The sequence below is a fragment of the Pelodiscus sinensis genome, chromosome 5 (genome assembly GCF_049634645.1).
Source record: "Pelodiscus sinensis isolate JC-2024 chromosome 5, ASM4963464v1, whole genome shotgun sequence".
Taxonomy (NCBI): domain Eukaryota; kingdom Metazoa; phylum Chordata; order Testudines; family Trionychidae; genus Pelodiscus; species Pelodiscus sinensis.
Genome location: NC_134715.1, coordinates 106,998,848 through 107,017,317, shown reverse-complemented (window position 1 = coordinate 107,017,317; position 18,470 = coordinate 106,998,848). Strand labels below are relative to the sequence as shown.

The 18,470-nt window shown below is 38.8% G+C and overlaps 1 protein-coding gene across 6 annotated transcripts in view; it reads right to left on the bottom strand.

Annotated features, from left to right (window-relative positions):
- Window positions 1-4,685: 4,685 nt before the first annotated feature.
- The window catches only part of TAPT1 (transmembrane anterior posterior transformation 1), an 88,996-nt gene continuing 75,211 nt past the window's right edge, over window positions 4,686-18,470 (bottom strand). For all 6 annotated transcript variants that reach the window (XM_075930687.1, XM_006136982.4, XM_075930686.1 and 3 more), the window contains 4 exons: window positions 18,174-18,242; window positions 15,416-15,492; window positions 10,646-10,806; window positions 4,686-6,672 (listed from right to left, as the gene is read on the bottom strand). In XM_075930687.1, the coding sequence (XP_075786802.1) occupies window positions 6,443-6,672; window positions 10,646-10,806; window positions 15,416-15,492; window positions 18,174-18,242 (537 nt within the window). In that variant the 3' untranslated portion in view covers window positions 4,686-6,442. The remainder of the gene's footprint in view (window positions 6,673-10,645; window positions 10,807-15,415; window positions 15,493-18,173; window positions 18,243-18,470) is intronic.

Here is an 18,470-nt window from a genome sequence, read left to right as displayed (position 1 = left end):
GACTGTTTGTTGTTGTTTTTTAAAGTATTTCCTGTTACAGACTAACTTGGCTACCCCTCAAGTGTCAAATTTGTAAATGAATTCCAGTTCAGCTGTCTCTGTCATTCGGTAGTGAAATTCCTTTGTAGAAGGCAGCTACTTTTAAATCCATGATTTGTGTGTAGCTAGATTAAAATGTTCCCCTATAGGTTTGTGTGTGTTACCATTCCTGGTTCTGATCTGTGTCCAGTTGTTCTTTGTCGCAGAGTCAGTCTGGTTTGGTCAACATACGCAGCAGAGGCAACATACACCGGCAAGTTGGGCAAAAATGTTTCAGCAGTTACTTGCCAGTGTAAACAGACTCCCACTGCTGGGAGCTAAGTCCCCATGGAGGTGATAGAAATGTAGCCGTGTTAGTCTGGGGTAGCTGAAGCAAAATGCAGGACAATGTAGCACTTTAAAGACGAACAAGATGGTTTATTAGATGATGAGCTTTCGTGGGCCAGACCCACTTCCTCAGATCAAACCATGGAGGTGGTTTTTCTAAAGCCCTGGAAGAGCTCGCTTCCAGCACTGATGCTGTGACCGTGTCATGTTAAACTGCTGCCACTAGCAGCACTCAAGGCTACAAGTGTAGACAAAGCTTGAGTGAATGAGTAATCCCAATGAAGTGATTGACTTCTTACATGCTGAAATCATGCACAATTTAGTAATCTGCTGGACTGAAGCCCAGGTAAGCATCTTCTAATAGCTCCTTTCACTGTCACTGGGGCCAGGTAACTTTGACTGTAATTCACACTGTAGCTTTAGTAATACAAAAAGCAAACAGATTTTACTATTGCTGAAGACAAAATATTAATTCTTAATGTCTCAAAATCCACAGATACTAGTTTGTAGAACCCGAGTTAAAATTTTAATTCTAACAATTTACTTATTTCTAATAAAATACACAAAAGGTGACTACCTATTAAAACACCTTTCTTCCTTTTCCTAAGGCAATTGAAGATAATACTGTTTAGAGATGTTAGCCTAATTAAAAGAGAGAAGCCTCATTTTATAAACTCACCTGTTTCCCACCCATCACTTGAATGGTATGAAGTATAGGTTGAACCTCTCTAGTCCAATATTCTCAGGATCTGACCGTGCCAAACCAGAGAATTTGCCCAACTAGGAGGTCAATATTTTCTAGCATCATTACCAACACTTCTACAGCTTATTGGCCTCTTAGAAGATATTTAGGGGTAAATTTGAGCTAAACAGCACAGAACACAGAAGCCAGGACTGGTGGCTATAAACAACCTTTATGGGACTGCAGAAAACTTGGCCACATCCATGGTAAGTGGACACTGGGCTAATTAAAATCATGCTGGACCATGGATGTTGCTGAACCAGTGTGCGCTACATTAGAGAGGTTCAACCTGTACTAGGATAGCAAGTAAGTACAGGTAGGTTGTACCTCCAAAATCCGGCACACTCTGGTCTGGCAAAATCCCTGGTCTGGCAGGTTCATGGATGCTCCTGGATCAGAGAGCCCAGGAGCCTAAGAGCAGGAGGTCCAGATAAGCTGGGCATCAGGGTCAGCAGCCCGGCTGGGGACAGCACAGGACTCAGGCTAGACCACTGTGGAAGCCTCCAACAGCACTCAGGCCTGAGCCCCATGGCAGCACGGGGTCGGAATCCCACACAGCAACCCTCTGGTGTGGGGCTGAGGCTGCATGAGGCCAGGGTTGAAGCCTCACAGCTTTCCACAGCTTCTCTTGGCATGGAGCCGGGGTCAGAGCCTCAGCCCCACGACTGCCCCTGGCTACATGGGACCAGAACCCTGAGGCAGCAGCTGGAGCCTAGGCTGCCCAGGGAGCCAGCAGTAGCTAGGAAAGCAGCCCAGCCAGGTTGGGGGGTGGGCAGGAGGGAGGACGAGGCAGGATTGCCTGCTGGGGCAGTCTACCAGCAATGGGTGATGAGCTTGGGGGCTGGTGGCAGCAGATCTCCCCATGTCCAGCAAACTTCTCTTGTTCAGAACTAGTGAGGTCCCCACAATGCCAGACCAGGAAGGACCAACCTGTACATCTTACAAATGCACAAAAAGCACTTTGACACTCCAAATACCTTAGGCTGGGAGATATTATATATAAGGAACCAATGAGTGCTTTGTAATAATTTTGTAAATATTTTATAAATATTCTATTTAGGTAATGTCTCATTCAATCCTTTTCACAAGTCATGCAGTGGCAGATGCTGCATCTCACAGCCTAACAAGATGCCCAGTACACTTACGTGGTGCAATAAAAACTGTAAGAACACAACTTGTGGCAAAATGGAGATGTCAATGTCTATTTAAACAACTGATTGGCTGATCATTCAATACTAACACAAACCCACACTGTCTTGTGGTTCAAGACTCTATTAAAGACCATCTCAGTTTTGCCAGTTAGCTATAAGTTAATTACAAAGACTTGTTACTTCTCCCTCCCCAGCTGCACACCTACCCTGTAAATTAGGTTGGCCAAACTATAGCCTGTAGCATATAGGACTTTCCCCTGCTTGTCTATACATCGGAAACATGCTTCTCCTCACAAGGAAGACTGACCAGGAAGAGATAGGATGAAGAGGAGACAATGTAGAGAGGAGAAAAAAGGATAACAAGCATCTAGGAGGACCCTATGAGTTTAGGTGGGCTTGATGAGCCTAATCCAAAACATCCATGCTGCTAACCTGAGCCTCGCTAGTGCAAGTCTGTGTAGCCAGGCTGGGAGGCATGCCCCTAGCTGCAATGCAGACAGGCTTATCTAGCTGGATACACCCAGGAAAATTTATGTGAATTAACAAAAACTGTGAATTTAAATCAGATGAGTTTAACGCGTTAAACCCAATGTGGAAATACACATTCAGAATTAAAGTGATCTTAAAACTAAGTAAGGACCACACATCCCACATTGCAAATTTAACTTCCTCCTTTTCATCCATCTGTATATGCTACTTTACTGCCCCAAACTTTATTAGTATTGGGGATTGTATAAACTGGGAGTTAGACATGTTTGGGGAGGTTAAAAGAGGGGTGATGGAAGGCCGGTGGTTCTGTGAAATTTGCAGAACTTGATCTGTAGTGAACAGTAGTAGTGATGTATCCCTGCATGTGGAGAAATAGAGGTTCTGTACAGGTAGGCAATAATATTTACTATTCATTTTCTTGCTTTTGTGGGGAGAGTTGTCAGGTATCTCTGTGTACGAACTAGGGCTGTCAAGAGATTAAAACAGTTAATCATGATTAATTGCGCGATGAGTCATGTTCGGCCTCCCCTTTGAGATGCTGCGGCAGCGCATTAGGAGCCTGGGATCAGCTGGGGACTCCAGCTGATCCCAAGTTCTGCATTGCAAAGCCCCTTTGAAGTGCTGCTCTGCTGTTTCAAAGGGGCTTTGCAACAGTGGAGCTGGGGATCAGCGCGGGACTCCAGTTGATCCCCAGCTCCACTGCCTCTTTGAAGCGAGGAACAGCACTTCAAAGGGACAGCACAGCATTAACATCTGCAATTAACATGTTAAAAAAATTAACATGTTAATCCTATCCTGTGTTAATTGCAGGTGTTAACACAGGTCAATTGACAGCCCTAGTAGGAACCTTAAGTGTTCTACAATGAACTTTTCTATTTATTAGTTTACAAGGTTTCTTTAATGCTTGAAAAGAAGTGGGAAATCCCAATCCGTGGGAGAACGAAAATGCAGCAATCCTGTTGCAGGATAAAATCGGACATGAATGGGTAGTTTGAGAGTGAGTTTGCAGCCTACTCCAATCATTCAAGTTTGGATTGCCTAGTTCCCATCAACCAGATTTGTATTTGCACCAGTTCTAGTTAGCACACCCCTCTCTATAAAGTTTTATGTGGCTAGACAGTGTTCAGTGCAAAATGTGATAACAAAATTCAGCTAAAGCCCTATTTCAACAATGAAACAAGACAAAACATACATAAATAATCCATATACACTAACCTTGTATGATATTTCATGCTGATTGGCCACCTACTTTTAGAGTAAAAAAAAAATAAAATATATATCCCATTTTAAGCCCCTGTTAGAATACATCCCCAACTATGCAGTTGCTACCAGTCACTTGAAAAGTATGTGCATACCCACAGAATAAATGGCGATAAAATATAGTAGGTTACATTTTCACATAGTGAGGGAGGGATAGTAAAAATAACAGAATATAAAACCACAAAAATTAACAGGATGATATAAGTGCAACTGAAAAAAAACCAAGTTAAAAATGGACAGGATTTCAATTTGATTCTTTCTTTAAACAATTAGCATTCAGATTAACAGTAGGTTGGCACTAGTACCCCCTTTGGGTTTAACATACTGATGAATAAAAATAAAAACCAAACCCAGCAACATAATTAGATCTAAAATAGGTAGCCAATACTATGCTTGCAAAAAAAATAGGTTATTCATAGTGAAACCAGAATATGCAGGAATCACATTGCAGTATTCAAATTTGACAACTATAGCAAAGAAATCCAGCCTATTCCCCTCCTTTTTTTAAACAAAGATTACAAAATTGTGTTTTATTGAGTTTCACACAAGATGCACTTATAAAATTGGTACAGAATGTCACTTAACAGATGAAAATCTTTCCAAGATTCCTTTAGCAACTGCTAAATAACTGAAAAAATTAAGTCTCAGAAAAATTTAAGTTGTACCCAATTCACAGATGATCTGAATTGAATTTTAATGTGCAAATTTCTCAATGAGCATAAAATACATCTAAAATAAAGGCATTTTGGAATCTTCTCCACCAACTCAATTGATTGTGGACTCTACTGCAGGTAGTGGTGGTAGAGAAGGGGCAGCAAGAGGCTCCCTTTAGAGTAAATGATGTTGACTTACATTGTTTAAGCCATTTTCATGACAACTTTACATTCAGTTTCATGACATTATTTCTACACATTTCTCTGTTCTGTCATAATACAATTCTGCAAATATTAGGAATTAGCATATATTCTTCCACATTTCATATTCATAAGATAAACACTGAACTTTGGCTTTTCCACTCTAATATATTACACATAAGTTGATAAAAAACCTGTGGTTTGTTCATCACTGAAATATCTGCATCATAGCCAAAAACAAAAATTAAATTCCAAAGGGAAATAATTTAGCAGACATCAACTTAAAGCTTTTGAAAGGTTTTTGAAAAAAGAGGTTAATGTTGTATTTTAACAGCAAATATAGGATACATCACTAGATGCAAGACTGCCTTTTGATTCAGTTCTCTAGCCTACTTATTGAGCTGAAATGCAGTTTCATTCTTGAGGGATTCAAAATGCCTTTCATCAATTCCCCCAACCTTGCCACACACACCAGAAATTAAGATGCATTATACTTCATCACACCAAGCTCTTCATAATAAAGCTACTCAAATCTACTTAAAATCCATCAATTAAAATGGATGCTTCTGATTTCTGTATAACTATTCTATGGACAATTTTTCCAGCTAAGTTAATATAGAGATGCCATTTTTATCAACTTGTTTAAACCAAAATGTAGTAGTTATTTCTTCCATTGCATTGGAATTATGTGGAATTAATGCAGCACTGGTGTTGCTGGCTGCAGTTCACATTACCTTTTCTCAATATAAAGAAATCTCTATATAACAAAATATTTCCAATTGCAAAAAACAAGCAACTATTTTTTTAAAAAAGCCTTTCATATAGCATTTATAAATGTATACCGCTTGCCTTGCAGAACACATTGTAATTGAACAGAAAAACGATGAAGCTGCGTTTGCCCAGTTATGCGGACCCTTCACTGTATTTTTTTTGTAGTTGTGATCCATTTCCCTTCCTGGTTTAGATTTTAGATAAAATACTATCTATGCACTAGGTCTTTCATTTAAGATACTGTAGTATTTTATTCTGATTAGTTCAGGTACATCTTCCAAGATTTTTCTGGTGACAAGAATAATTATCTTGACTACTGTTTAATCTACCAGTGCTTTTTATGTGTTCACTGATAAGCACAAGTTTTGAAATCTGTTTGTAGCTGTTTATGAAAACAACATGTCACTGGAAAGATGAGCTTCCTATTGAAGTTGTCACATATTCCCAGTTATATCCTTATAATGGAGACACCTTGATGAAAAATGATATGTTCTGGAAGCATGGTTTCAAAAAGCAAAACAGGATTTTGATTTTTCCAATCTAATTCCGCAACAGCGATACTGTAGCTCTGCCAAATAGACAAGAGGCTCTCACAATCCATTATATTTTCCAAAGAGCCAAGTTAAAGATTTCTGTTACTTAATCTGACCAGCAACCAAACCTATTTACTTGTAGAAATTAATATCTGTTTGACATTAATAATTTAAGTTTTTAAATAAATATTTAAGTGCCTTTTTGGGCAACTGTCCATTCTGGTAGTATTTGCTGTCCCAACAGCTCAGTTTCCTAAGCACACCAATCCAGAAAACTTAGTCAATTCTGTTTCCACAAATAGTAAACCTGTCTATCTCCAACAAATCTTTCTTTGAAGATCTGTGTTTTAATTCTGAATTGTCTTGGCTTATATCTTTATCGTCTCCATCAGGAGTCGTCAGGAATTGATCAGAGTTGCTTGTCACAAGTAAAGATGTTGTATTTTCCTTCTGCTGTACAGGCTGATTGGTAACTGATGCAGAGAAACTTTCATCTGTGGAAATTCCTATTAGAAGAGCAGAAAATCAGAATAAAAATGTATTATCTGTATAAGCACATCAATGTATTTGAAACAGACTGATCTATCAAAGCTACACTGAGGGTTCAGAACGTTAGCCATGTGAACAATAAAAGTAGTACAAAAACAAGTGAACCACTTTTGGAAACCAGATTCTACTTAATATCCTGTCAAGCTACTTTTTGTTACCACTGCCTAAAATGCTTACTAATGCAATAAAATATTGTGCGTGAATTTCCATTAACATTGTGATACAAATCCAGCAAAATAAAGAAGTTCAATGAAAGGCAGGAGTATACCATATATGTCATCCAACACTGAGACATAATGGGATGCAATAAAACAAGCTGATGACGGTCATGATCATTGTGGTATGTTACTGAATACCATATGGTATGTTTTTAGTTTACTTCCTTATTTTTGAGGGTTTGTGTAATAACTTTGTTTTCTCCACCCATCCCCACTGAAATGATGCCAATCAACAGCAGTAAGAGACGTGATTTCTATGAAAGAATCTAGACACGTTATCAGTGACAGGACTGTATCCTGCCTACATAGGGAAACTGGACACCTTAAGCTTTATCCCATGGAGTAGGTTCAAATATGATAAAACAATAAATGTATGTTTTTATGGTCTCTAATCCCAAAATAACTCTATGAACCACCTGATTTGTTAGGGTTCCTTTCTTTTGTTTCAATAGAACTAAACATTGGATTTGTTAACACAATTTTTTCAAAGGCAGTTATATATGAACATATGATACTTATATTTCCATGCTGTACAGGCAGTCCCCGAGTTACGCGGATCCGACTTAGGAGACCAGGGAGAGGAAGCAAAGCGGCGGAACACGTGAGCAGCGGACAGGGCTGTCCGCTGCCCACGCGCTCCGCGGCTTGGCTCTGCTTTGCCCCCCCTCCCCCCCCCGGGTCTGCAGACCAGGGGGACGGGGGACAAAGCAGAGCCAAGCCGCGGAGCGCGCGATCAGCTGACAGCCCAGACGCGTCTGGGCTGTCCGCTGGCCGGGCGCTCCGCGGCTTGGCTCTGCTTTGCCCCCGCCCGTCCCCCCCCGTCCCCCTGGTCTGCAGACCGGGGGGGGGGGGGGGGGGCAAAGCAGAGCCAAGCCGCGGAGCGCCTGGCCAGCTGACAGCCCAGACCAGGGGGACGGGGGGGGGGGACGGGAGGGCCAAAGCAGAGCAAAGCAGAGCCAAGCCGCGGAGCACGCGGGCAGTGGACAGCCCAGACGCGTCCACTGGCTTTGCTCCGGACACCTGTGGTACAGCAGCTGGGGCGCTGCCAGTTGGTCCCGTAGCGCCGCTCTGGGCGCTACTGGACCAACCAGGCAGCACCCCAGCTGTTCTGCCCCAGGCGTCCTGATTCAGCCACTGCTGGTCAGATTCAGCAGCGGCTGAATCAGGACGCCTGGGGCAGAGCAGCTTGGGTGCTGCTGGGTTGATCCAGTAGCGCGGAGGAGAGGCGGCGCTACTGGACCAACCCAGCAGCACCCCAGCTGCTCTGCCCCAGGCGTCCCCAAGTCAGCCGCTGCTGAAACTGACCAGCGGCTGACTACAGGAAGCCCCTGCCCCAGGCTTCCTGGAATCAGCCGCTGATCAGTTTCAGCAGCAGCTGACTTGGGGATGCCTGGGGTTCTTAAGTTGAATCTGTATGTAAGTCAGAACTGGCGTCCAGATTCAGCCGCTGTTGAAACTGATCAGTTTCAGCAGCGGCTGAATCTGGACGCCTGTTCCGACTTAGATACAGATTCAACTTAAGAACAAACCTACAGTCCCTATCTTGTACGTAACCCGGGGACTGCCTGTATTAAAATATAGTTTTCAAAACAGCTGAAAATAGATTTTCCCCACCCCAAAGTGAAGTTGGCAGTAAGAGCATCAAGTTATTTTTTCACCTCTTAGAAACAAGGTAATGTGCATATTTTAAGGGGAGTTTTGGAAAACATCTGGCTTGGATTGAGAAACTGTGTATGATCCAGCCAAGAGAGCATTTTTTGACAAAAGTAATACATTACAAAATAGGGGTTTGCAACTGAAATATTTCAGCAATGTGTAAAACCATGTCATTACTAGTTTCAGATAATTACTTTATAAAGCAGCGTCTCTATTTTATCACCTCCTTCAGTCATTTGTATATACCATCTACTTTTTTTTTTTAAAGGAAAAACAACTAATCTTTGGAGTAATCTAAAATCCAATGTAAGTAAAACATACTGCACACAGCACAGAACAATCATAAGGTTCATTATAGAGTTTCAATATGAAGGTAGGTATCTTCCCACTAGGGAATTTTCAGAAGAAACCACTGCTCAATATAAAAATTACTAGTCTAATTAATGAGCTCGTTTTTCAAAAGTAGTTTCAAAGGTGCAAACTGTCAGGAATATGAAATACTCTTATCCTATATAAGCTAAAGGCAAGTAGGCTACATGAATTCCTTGATATGAGTGATTAAATTGCACAGATATTGTGCTGTTCAAGCCTATAATTGGGGCATAGGATTAAATCAACAATGCAGAATTCTGCAACAATAATGAATACACTGGAGTGGAGGCAAGGTAGAAAACTTCTTACATATGATTTGGCTTTACAGGGAAACAATTGTTGTTCAGAGTCTTCATATTTATAAAAATAAAGTGATGGCATTGAAGAATTAAGCTTCTACCTTGGAGGATTTATAGAGGCTGAGAATATTTTAAATGACATTCACAGAAATATGTAGGTCTCTGCTTCTTATAAAATTGTGTCGTTTGAGACATAAGCTCTCTTCTGAAATGGCCTGGGTGATCTTACTGCTGCTTCAGCTAAAAATAGTCTTCAGGATGTATTTACTGGGAACTGCGGGTAAGTTTTTATGGTTAACCCTTATAGCATGAATTATTAAGTCCCACATACAAATAAATTATAGAATATTTTAATACTGTAAGAAAAAAATCAGTACTGTAATACTGTTACATTTCTTGGAAAAAGCACACAGACCTACCACACATACATTTTCTCACTATATAAACAAAACCCCCCAATGTTATTAATTTAAACCATTTTGAAATAAACACATGCAATAAGTTTCAGCCAAATGTGATCTGACACAGTTGATATTTAGGCTATTATAACCAAAAACGCTGACAGATTCTCAACTCTAGTATTGCTGGTGAGACACTATGATGTCTAATCACCTTATATTTCATACATAATCCAAGTCTGTTGATCAGAACAATGAAGGTTTTTGTTTTCCCCCATGTTATGTCAAAGAGGCATATAAAAATACATACGTTTAATTATTAAGAAGAGATTTTAACTTCTACTTCAACATCTGATGTTAGAGATATTGTGTATAAACTACAGAAGACTAAGAAAATGACCTTATATACAACAAAACAAAAAAACCAAGGCAATCTTCAGATCAGGAGAATAAATGTTAATTCCACTTAAAGAATGAAAAGCTGTCTGGAATCTTCCTATCTTCGTTACTATTTTAAGTAATTGTACCTTCTACATGTCATATTTTACTTTCATTTCTATTAGAATTCGATGGAACATTCCTTCTGAAACCTCAATATTGTCAGATCTCAAGCCAAATGTGAAAAAGCTGCATTTACAAGAAGGTTCTCCTCTAAATGTGCATGCACATGTACACAAAGATAGTATATTTTTGCTTCCCTATATTCTTCCCCATACACTGGAGGAGTTTTATTGTACTGAAGAGTATTTAGATCTGTGCAATATGAAGCTCTGAATAATAGAAAATTAATGTTTCTGTTTACAGAACTGTACTTCAACTTCTAGGTGTATCCTCACAATCCTCATGTAAACCAATGCATAGTTATGGTCTGGTACATACAGTTTGTGGTAAAGATATTGTTGAACATCTGTGACAGGAACTGTTGATTGAACATTAAGTTTAATCTAGAAACAGTTTTATTTTCACTGATCAAGCAATTAAACTTACCTTGAGTAGATTTAAATTTGCTTTGGGGTTTACTGAGTGGTTTGCCTGGGGTGCTACTAGGGGGAGGATTGAACAACTTCTCTTCCATTTTTGCCTCCTTTACATATTGGCATGACTTGCCCAACAACACAATGCTGTTAAGGACTTTTAGTGAAATTAACCTGAAAAATAAAAGGGTACATTTACACATTCTGCTGTTCGGAAGGGATTTAATTTGTTAGCTAATTCTTCCAACTATAAGGCTCTTTCTTATGGCCTATAGACAGACCAAAACAAACAAACAAAGAACAAAAGGAGCACACTAATTTGGTTTCAAGCTTGAAATTTGAATTAAAGAGTTTCATGGGGTAAAAAATTCAAGTGTTTCTATAAAGCATTTGGATCCTAATAATATTTTAGTTAATATTAGTGTTTACTTAATGGAGCAGCTATAGGAATTTCAGTAAATTTTCAAAACATTAAGTACTTAAACATTTAATCTGAAGAGATTACCAAAAATAACCACACGTTTGTGATAGTTTTGAAGCATCTCTAATAACACCACACACTAGGATGAGCTCTGAAACTTGAAGTTCAAAGACGATACCTAATTTCCATAAAATGGACAAATTTCAGTAGCTGTCAGCTTTAACACTGAGGTGCATGCTCCACGAAGTAAGTCCGAGCATGCAATATACTATTTTTGCATGAATAGCAGGCTGGGAGTAACACCACTTAGTAGATAGTGGAGACCTAGATAATTTTCCTACCTCTGCCATTGATTTGCTATGTAAATTTTGAAAAGTCACTTCAGTTTTCCCACCTGTAAAATGGGAAAGAGGCTTATCTACCTTTGAAAAGAGAGTTACTACTACTATCGACAGTATATTGCATGCTAGGACTTGTAATATTTTTAGGATATGCCTCCATATTGAAGATGATGGCAGGCTAATCTGATGGTTCTTGACTTAGAATTTGGGTCTCTGAACTTATTACTTACTCAAGGAAGTGTAAGAATATCCTTTATTGTGTAAATCTTATTATCACAGTGTTTATTAATCTAAATTTATAAAATTTGCAGGAAAAAGTGAATTTAAGTTAGACCTACTTGAAGGATTTTAACTTGTACATTGTAAAGATATCTAAGTATACTTCAATAGCAACTCAACTATCACAATGCATCAACACAAATTATGTTAAAAAGAAAAATGTAGCATACAACATTTCTCTCAAATGAATTTTTATTTAATACATTTTCCTATTAAAAGTCAGAGGTATGGGAGGACAAGCAGAGCAGACAATCCTCAATATTTAAACAGGAACTTTTCTTTTTATAATTCAAGCAACTACAAACTGAACAAAGTTAAATTGCCCCAGATCTGTAATTGTGGTGTACAAGGTCCCTTCTATTAGGGTAAGAATATTTTTTCTTTCTACAGAAATATGTCCCTTGCTTTCTTTCCCTGCATATCCTTTCCAAAAAAGGGCTTTCAGGATTTTTTTTAAAGATATTTTCACACACTTTTGAAAGATGAGGGGCGTAGGGCCTAATCCAATTTAATGAGAGCTGAATCAGGATGTTGGTGGATCACAACCCACCCACGGCATGTACCAATATCAGATTTTCATCATGGATTACACAGGCGCTTCCAAGTTTTTTCCTGTCACAGGACTTTGAGTTTCTTACTATTGGGAGGGCAGAGGTGGGTCAGATTAGTTGACTATGAACAGCTCAAAATTATGAACAATTAAATCAAAATGGAAGTGGCAAATATTGGGCATGACTTAATATTTTTTATTACTTTTAATAATGTAACTTAAACATTGTTGCAATCAAAACAATTTCCTCCTTATTTCAATCTAAATCCTTTGTGATAAAATCTTAAAGCATTATCTGGGCAGTGTTTCTCATATGTCTGTATAATACTTAAATTCTGTCTCTCACATTGTAGATAATTCCACTTACGTAGCTTATAATTACAGACACTGGAAGCAGTGTGCAGAATTTGGAATTACTCAGAGGATTTAGAAGATGTACTAATTCTAAACCTGAGATCACAAAAGAATAAGGTCCATTCTCACTTTGAAATTCATATAGTACGACAAATCTAATCTAATACATTAAATCTAAAGACGAAACAGCTCACATCTATCTATATTCATGTATACATAACATCAAAATAGGCTCTATCTCCTACATGTTGAAGGTCAGTATCACATTTGGAGCAGAATTGGTGAGTCTGTGTCAGGTATTTTATTGATGGACTTTGTTTATTTACAAAATATGTAGTTCCTGTTTCCTTGAATAGGGATGGTAACAAACAACACAGTCAACTCCCTTCTGGACCCAGGATTCTTACACTTTGTCATTCTTTAAGTCGAGACTCAAGTCTTACTGCACAAAACAGAGTACAATTAAGGCTGGTAATTATATCCCATCCATAGAACTATGTATGAGGGTATGTATGTGCGGTGGTTAATTTTAGTAGCTCAGTACTGTAAATGAATTCTACAGTCACAATAAACACAGCATATTGCCTTATCCCCCAAACAAGACTCTGCTTGTTTTATATCTCCAAGTGTAATAAATTCTCCCAGGAATATAAACAAGTGTAAAAATGTTAAAGCTGCTTTGCATTGCCAGAGTGGTGTAAAGGAGCTTTATTGTAAAAGGACAGGATGGCCACATAAATGCTTATGGTACTTTAATGATTAGAAATTGTCTAAAATTTTGAACTGAAAAAAATTCCTATCAAAATGGCTATGTCTACACTGGCCCCTTCTTCGGAAGAGGCATGCTAATTTCTAACTTTGGAATAGGGAAATCCCCGCGGGATTTCAATATCTCCCGCGGGATTTAAATAAACATGGCCGCCGCTTTTTTTCGGCTTGGGGAAAAGCCGGAAAAGAGCGTCCAGACTGGCGTGATCCTCCGGAATAAAGCCCTTTTCCGGAAGATCTCTTATTCCTACTTATTCAAGCTGGAAAAAACGCGGCGGCCATGTTTATTTAAATCCCGCGGGGGATATTTAAATATTTAAACCATTTTTGTAAGTGAAGAAGGGGCCAAAAACCCCTGACTTATGCCCTCGGCCTGCATTTATGACGGTGCATGGTGCCTACTGTATATGAGGGTTCAAGTTACGATGCCCCCGACTTGCAATGCTTCCCCAGGAACCAATCGCATTGTAAGTCAGGGGCCTCCTGTAGTCTGTAACTTTTTTAAAAAACTACTAGTAGTCCTGTAGCACCTTAGAGACTAACAAAAAATATATATAGTATCATGAGCTTTCGTGGACAAAACCCACTTCCTCAGATGAGCATTCAATAATCATGCTGAGGGACAGAAAGTGCACCCTAGGAAGCCGTCCTGGCTCTCGAGGCAAACACAATAAATTGAGTAATAAGGGAAATACATTTTTTGTTTGTAAACCATCACTGACAGGTACAGCACCTAGAAAAGTTGGACACTCTTGGCCTGAAAGGCAAGAATTGACACTTTATATACTGAGAAACTGCTTAGGCAAAAATTGAAACTTGCTAAAATTAAAGTTTAGTCACTGGAAAGCATGTTTTGTTTGTAATTAAATCAATCTCTTTCGTGCTTGCCTGGTATCACTTAAATCATATGCTCAAACCAGTGAAGTGGGAGTCTTCAACTAAACCAACTAGCAGGGTCCTTAAGAGTTTGCTAGCCTGAGACATAGGTGAACAACAGCCACAGGGAAAAGCTGGGAGCTACTATCCTCGGTTTTTGCGCATTTCACCATTCATGGAGGTGCCAGGAACATATCTACAGCAAATAGCGAGGGTCTACTGTATAAGCATTAACCCTTGCATTCTTACCCACTCTTAAAAAAACAATCATTCTTTACACCCATCTTCTCTCCCTTTTAAAATCTAGTTTCATTTTGTTGACCATAATCATAACTTCACACTAAGACTACGTCTAGACAGCAAGCTTCATTCAGAAAAAGCTTTTCCAGAAGAGATCTTCCAAAAGAGAGCGTCCAGACTGCCAAAGTACATCGAAAAAATAATCTTTTTTGAAAGATAGCATTCACACTGAACGCACGCTATCTCGCATATAAGTTGTGATTACTATGGACCAAGTGGCTACCAGGGAACCTGGTGCTTTTTCCTCTTTCCTCTTCTTTCGAAAGAACTCCCCATTCCCCGTTCACATGCCTTTTTCCGAAAGAGCTCTTTTGGAAAATGGTAAACCTCTTTCTACGAGGAAGAAGCCTGTCAGAAAATCCCCTTTGTTCTTTAAATTTTTTTTCCCCAAAAGAATGCAATTGCTGTGTGGACATAAGTGAAGTTTTTCTTCAGAAAAAAGGCCGCTTTTCCGAAAAAAAAAAACTTTGTCATGTAGACATAGCCCATCTGAACAGGAAGACTTTGAAACAGATGCAAATGTTTATCTGCAAACTGCTCAGTGATGGATGCTCAGAGTGCATGGCTATTATTTTTAATCGCCCGTGCTTCTGCCAAAGTATGTACTTTACTTCTGTAGGAATTCCGCAACTGTTTCATTTGGACCCATAGTACAATTGCAGAATTCCAACAGGCGTAATTCCATGACAAATCTGCATTCCATATAGGTAACCTCAGCCATTCTGACTATTCTGCAATGAATGTTATGTAAATTATGCACGTATTGGACTCCATGTAGAAGTGACTGTATTATGTTTGAACCATGAAAACATCAGCAGAGCAAATTATTTCTTACAATCATTTAGTTAAATAGTAAATGTGGTTTAATAATTGCTTCTTTTGTGTTCCACTTACCCACAATAGAAGAGCACAACACAGGCATAAGCCAAGACTCCTTGTACTTTTATTGAGCTTGTTACGACTCTGATGAGCTGTTTTAAAAATAAAAGTTCAATAGTTCAGGCATACAAATTAATAATGAATAGACTATTTAAAATAAATCCATTAGAGTAGGACAAGTTTGTGACAAAAATGAGAACATTTATACTAACAATTAACCTTGTAAGGTTTTGAATTCTGGATATTGCTAATGATTTAGGAATTGTCTAAATAAATATTACAAGAGTATCTATGCAGTAGAGCTGTAATGCCAGTAATAACTCTACAGTCTGTTGCTATAAAAACAACTTATATCAAATTTAGCATTATGACTTCACTGCAGAATCAAGAAAGAAATGAGGGTTTGAAGAGGATACTAATTATTGATACAAATATCTGAGGAAACTACCCAATGTGTATGTGGGGAAAGATACTGATAGAGTGAAGTATTTTAATGTTTCACTCTGCACTAAAGAAAACTGGAGACTAAGCTGATCTGTGGAGTCAGCAGGTTATACAACCTAGCTGATCTGTGGAGTCAGCAGGTTATACAACCTATCTATATACAAAGTTTGAACACCAAGAAATCACAAGTTTGTTTTCAGTGTAGTGCTTAAGGTCCCAGTTTAGGAAAACACTTAAACCTGTGTTAAGTCCATCCTAATTCAGAATAGGATTTAAAGCACATGCTGAACTTTAGACATGTATTAAGTACTATCCTGAATAGGGATTCATTCCATACTTGAAGTCTAAGTAGATAACTGTAGTTGTATGCATTGCACCAAAACCCCAACAATTTTACATCAATAATCCCTCTACCAGTAACATTATGAGACTTTGCTAGCAGAGTGACTGCTTCTGTCCAATGACAGAATGACTTAGAGCTTGTCTATGCACAAAAACAGACCCGAACAACTACTGCTGAATATGATATTCCAGAATAGCTCCCTTCATGGACATTAATTCAGAATAAAAATCACTATTTCAGAATAATATAGGTGCTCAGAAATCACAAAATGCAATAATTATTCCAAAATAAAGTCATTTTCATTCTGGAATTACATGCCCACCTAAGAGGCAAGAGGGTACAAAAGGAGCTATTCCAGAACAGTTTATACCACAATAGTTATTCTGGTCACTTTCTCTGTACAGACAAGCCTAAGCCACTCAACATACTAATGCAGGGAAGGGCATGAAAAGAAAATATTGAAGGTGTTTTTAAAAAAATGTCTTACCAAGAGCCTAAAAACCTACAATACTGTTAAGCCTCCTGGCAGCCAGTTGCTTTCGCTATTCTGACTGAACAATCAGGATTTACCTGTGCTTCTGCAGGTATGGGGGAATCACAGCTTCTGCTGGCTGCGGATCGCCGTTCCTGGACAACAGGTGCTGTGATCTCCTGTATCTGCAAAGGCGCAGGTAAATATAGCAGCAGTGGCCCACCAGGGCCTAACCCCAGTGAACGGATGCCATTTTATTACCCATCCCTGCTATAATCCTTAGTTCAATTCCTTTCCACAGAAGTGAGGGTGGAGGAGGGCAGGCTGTTCCAGCATGTATAAAAATAAAGAAACTAACTCTTTCTGGACCAAGGAGTCGAATGAATTCTGAAGTTGAGGGGCCCTCATGTAGAACAATCTTGTGGTTAAGACACTGAACTTGAACTTAAGAGGTTCAGGTGCTATTCCTAATTCTGCCACAGATTTCCTATGTGGCTTTAAGCTAGTCACTTAATATGTGCCACATTCTCAGATATAATAATGCAATGCTTCCCTACCTCACAAGATACAGTAATTACTCATTTAACATGTGCCTGCTTAACACCTTTCCTCAATAGCACAATTTTTTTTTTTAGGGAACATTTTTCAAATAACACGACTGTCCCTGAAATAACACGAAAATAATCAAGTGGCAAACTACTTCGCACGGGTGGTATAAGTTGGTGAAAACAATGGTAATATGCATGAGCGGATGAATACACGTGGCCACAGCGCTCTTCCACTCACTCATGTGTTTATCTTTGTGTTTTAACAAACCGTGGTGATTTGTGTTGCTAGATATCTTGTCACTAGGTATCTAACGTTTACGTTGATAACCCAGCACCAACAAAAAATTGACTTTGCCACCACCACCTGAAACCCAACCCCCACCTTTTCCATTATTTTTAATGGGAAAATTGACCCCCCCCATAGCACATTTTCGCTTAGCACGAACATTTTCAGAAACCCATGTATAGTGTTAAAAGAGGAATTATTGTATTAGGGTGATCATGTTCATAAACCAAACAGGTATCTCACACTCAGTTGTATGAAGAAAACTCCAGCAAATGTGTATATTGACCTCAAGTGTGGCAACAATAAACAGAGTTTCTGAAAGAATCAGGTTCTCAAACCATTTGTAGGATAAAACCCAACACCATGAATTCTAACAGGAAATTTAGCAATAGCTTTTATAAATCCTGGAGCATTTATGCTCCTGGAGTGAAGTTACATCCAATAATCATCAACTTGATTCTGCTTTAGCTTCAGTTTCTATGTGGCCTTAAAATAGAGCACCAAAAATAATACTGTCTCTTGGTGGCAAAGGAATGGGTCCTCATGTATTTCACGCTGAGTTTTCTTCAAAGATATGAAGCATTTTTCCATGGCCTTGAATTAATATTTCATCCGTAACCAGAATTCCTACTAACCAGTGAAAGATTTTTGGCCTGAAAAATATAAAATACATGACTTACTAAAACAGCCAATGGGAGAGGAATAAAACCCATTCTCCTGGAAACAGAATCACTGTAATCTGTGTATGCCTGGAAAAAAAGAATTAGAATTAGAGACATTTCTCCCCTATTTATGAACTACTGATATATGGACTAGAACAAGATTATTTTGACTTGGCACACATTCGAGGAACTAACACATATATAACATTGATAAAGAAGCCACAATTAAAACTGATAAACAACTGCTTTCACAGAAATCTACATGGATAGGCAATGAAGAGCTGTTTGTGTGTGAATACAATCAATACTAATATG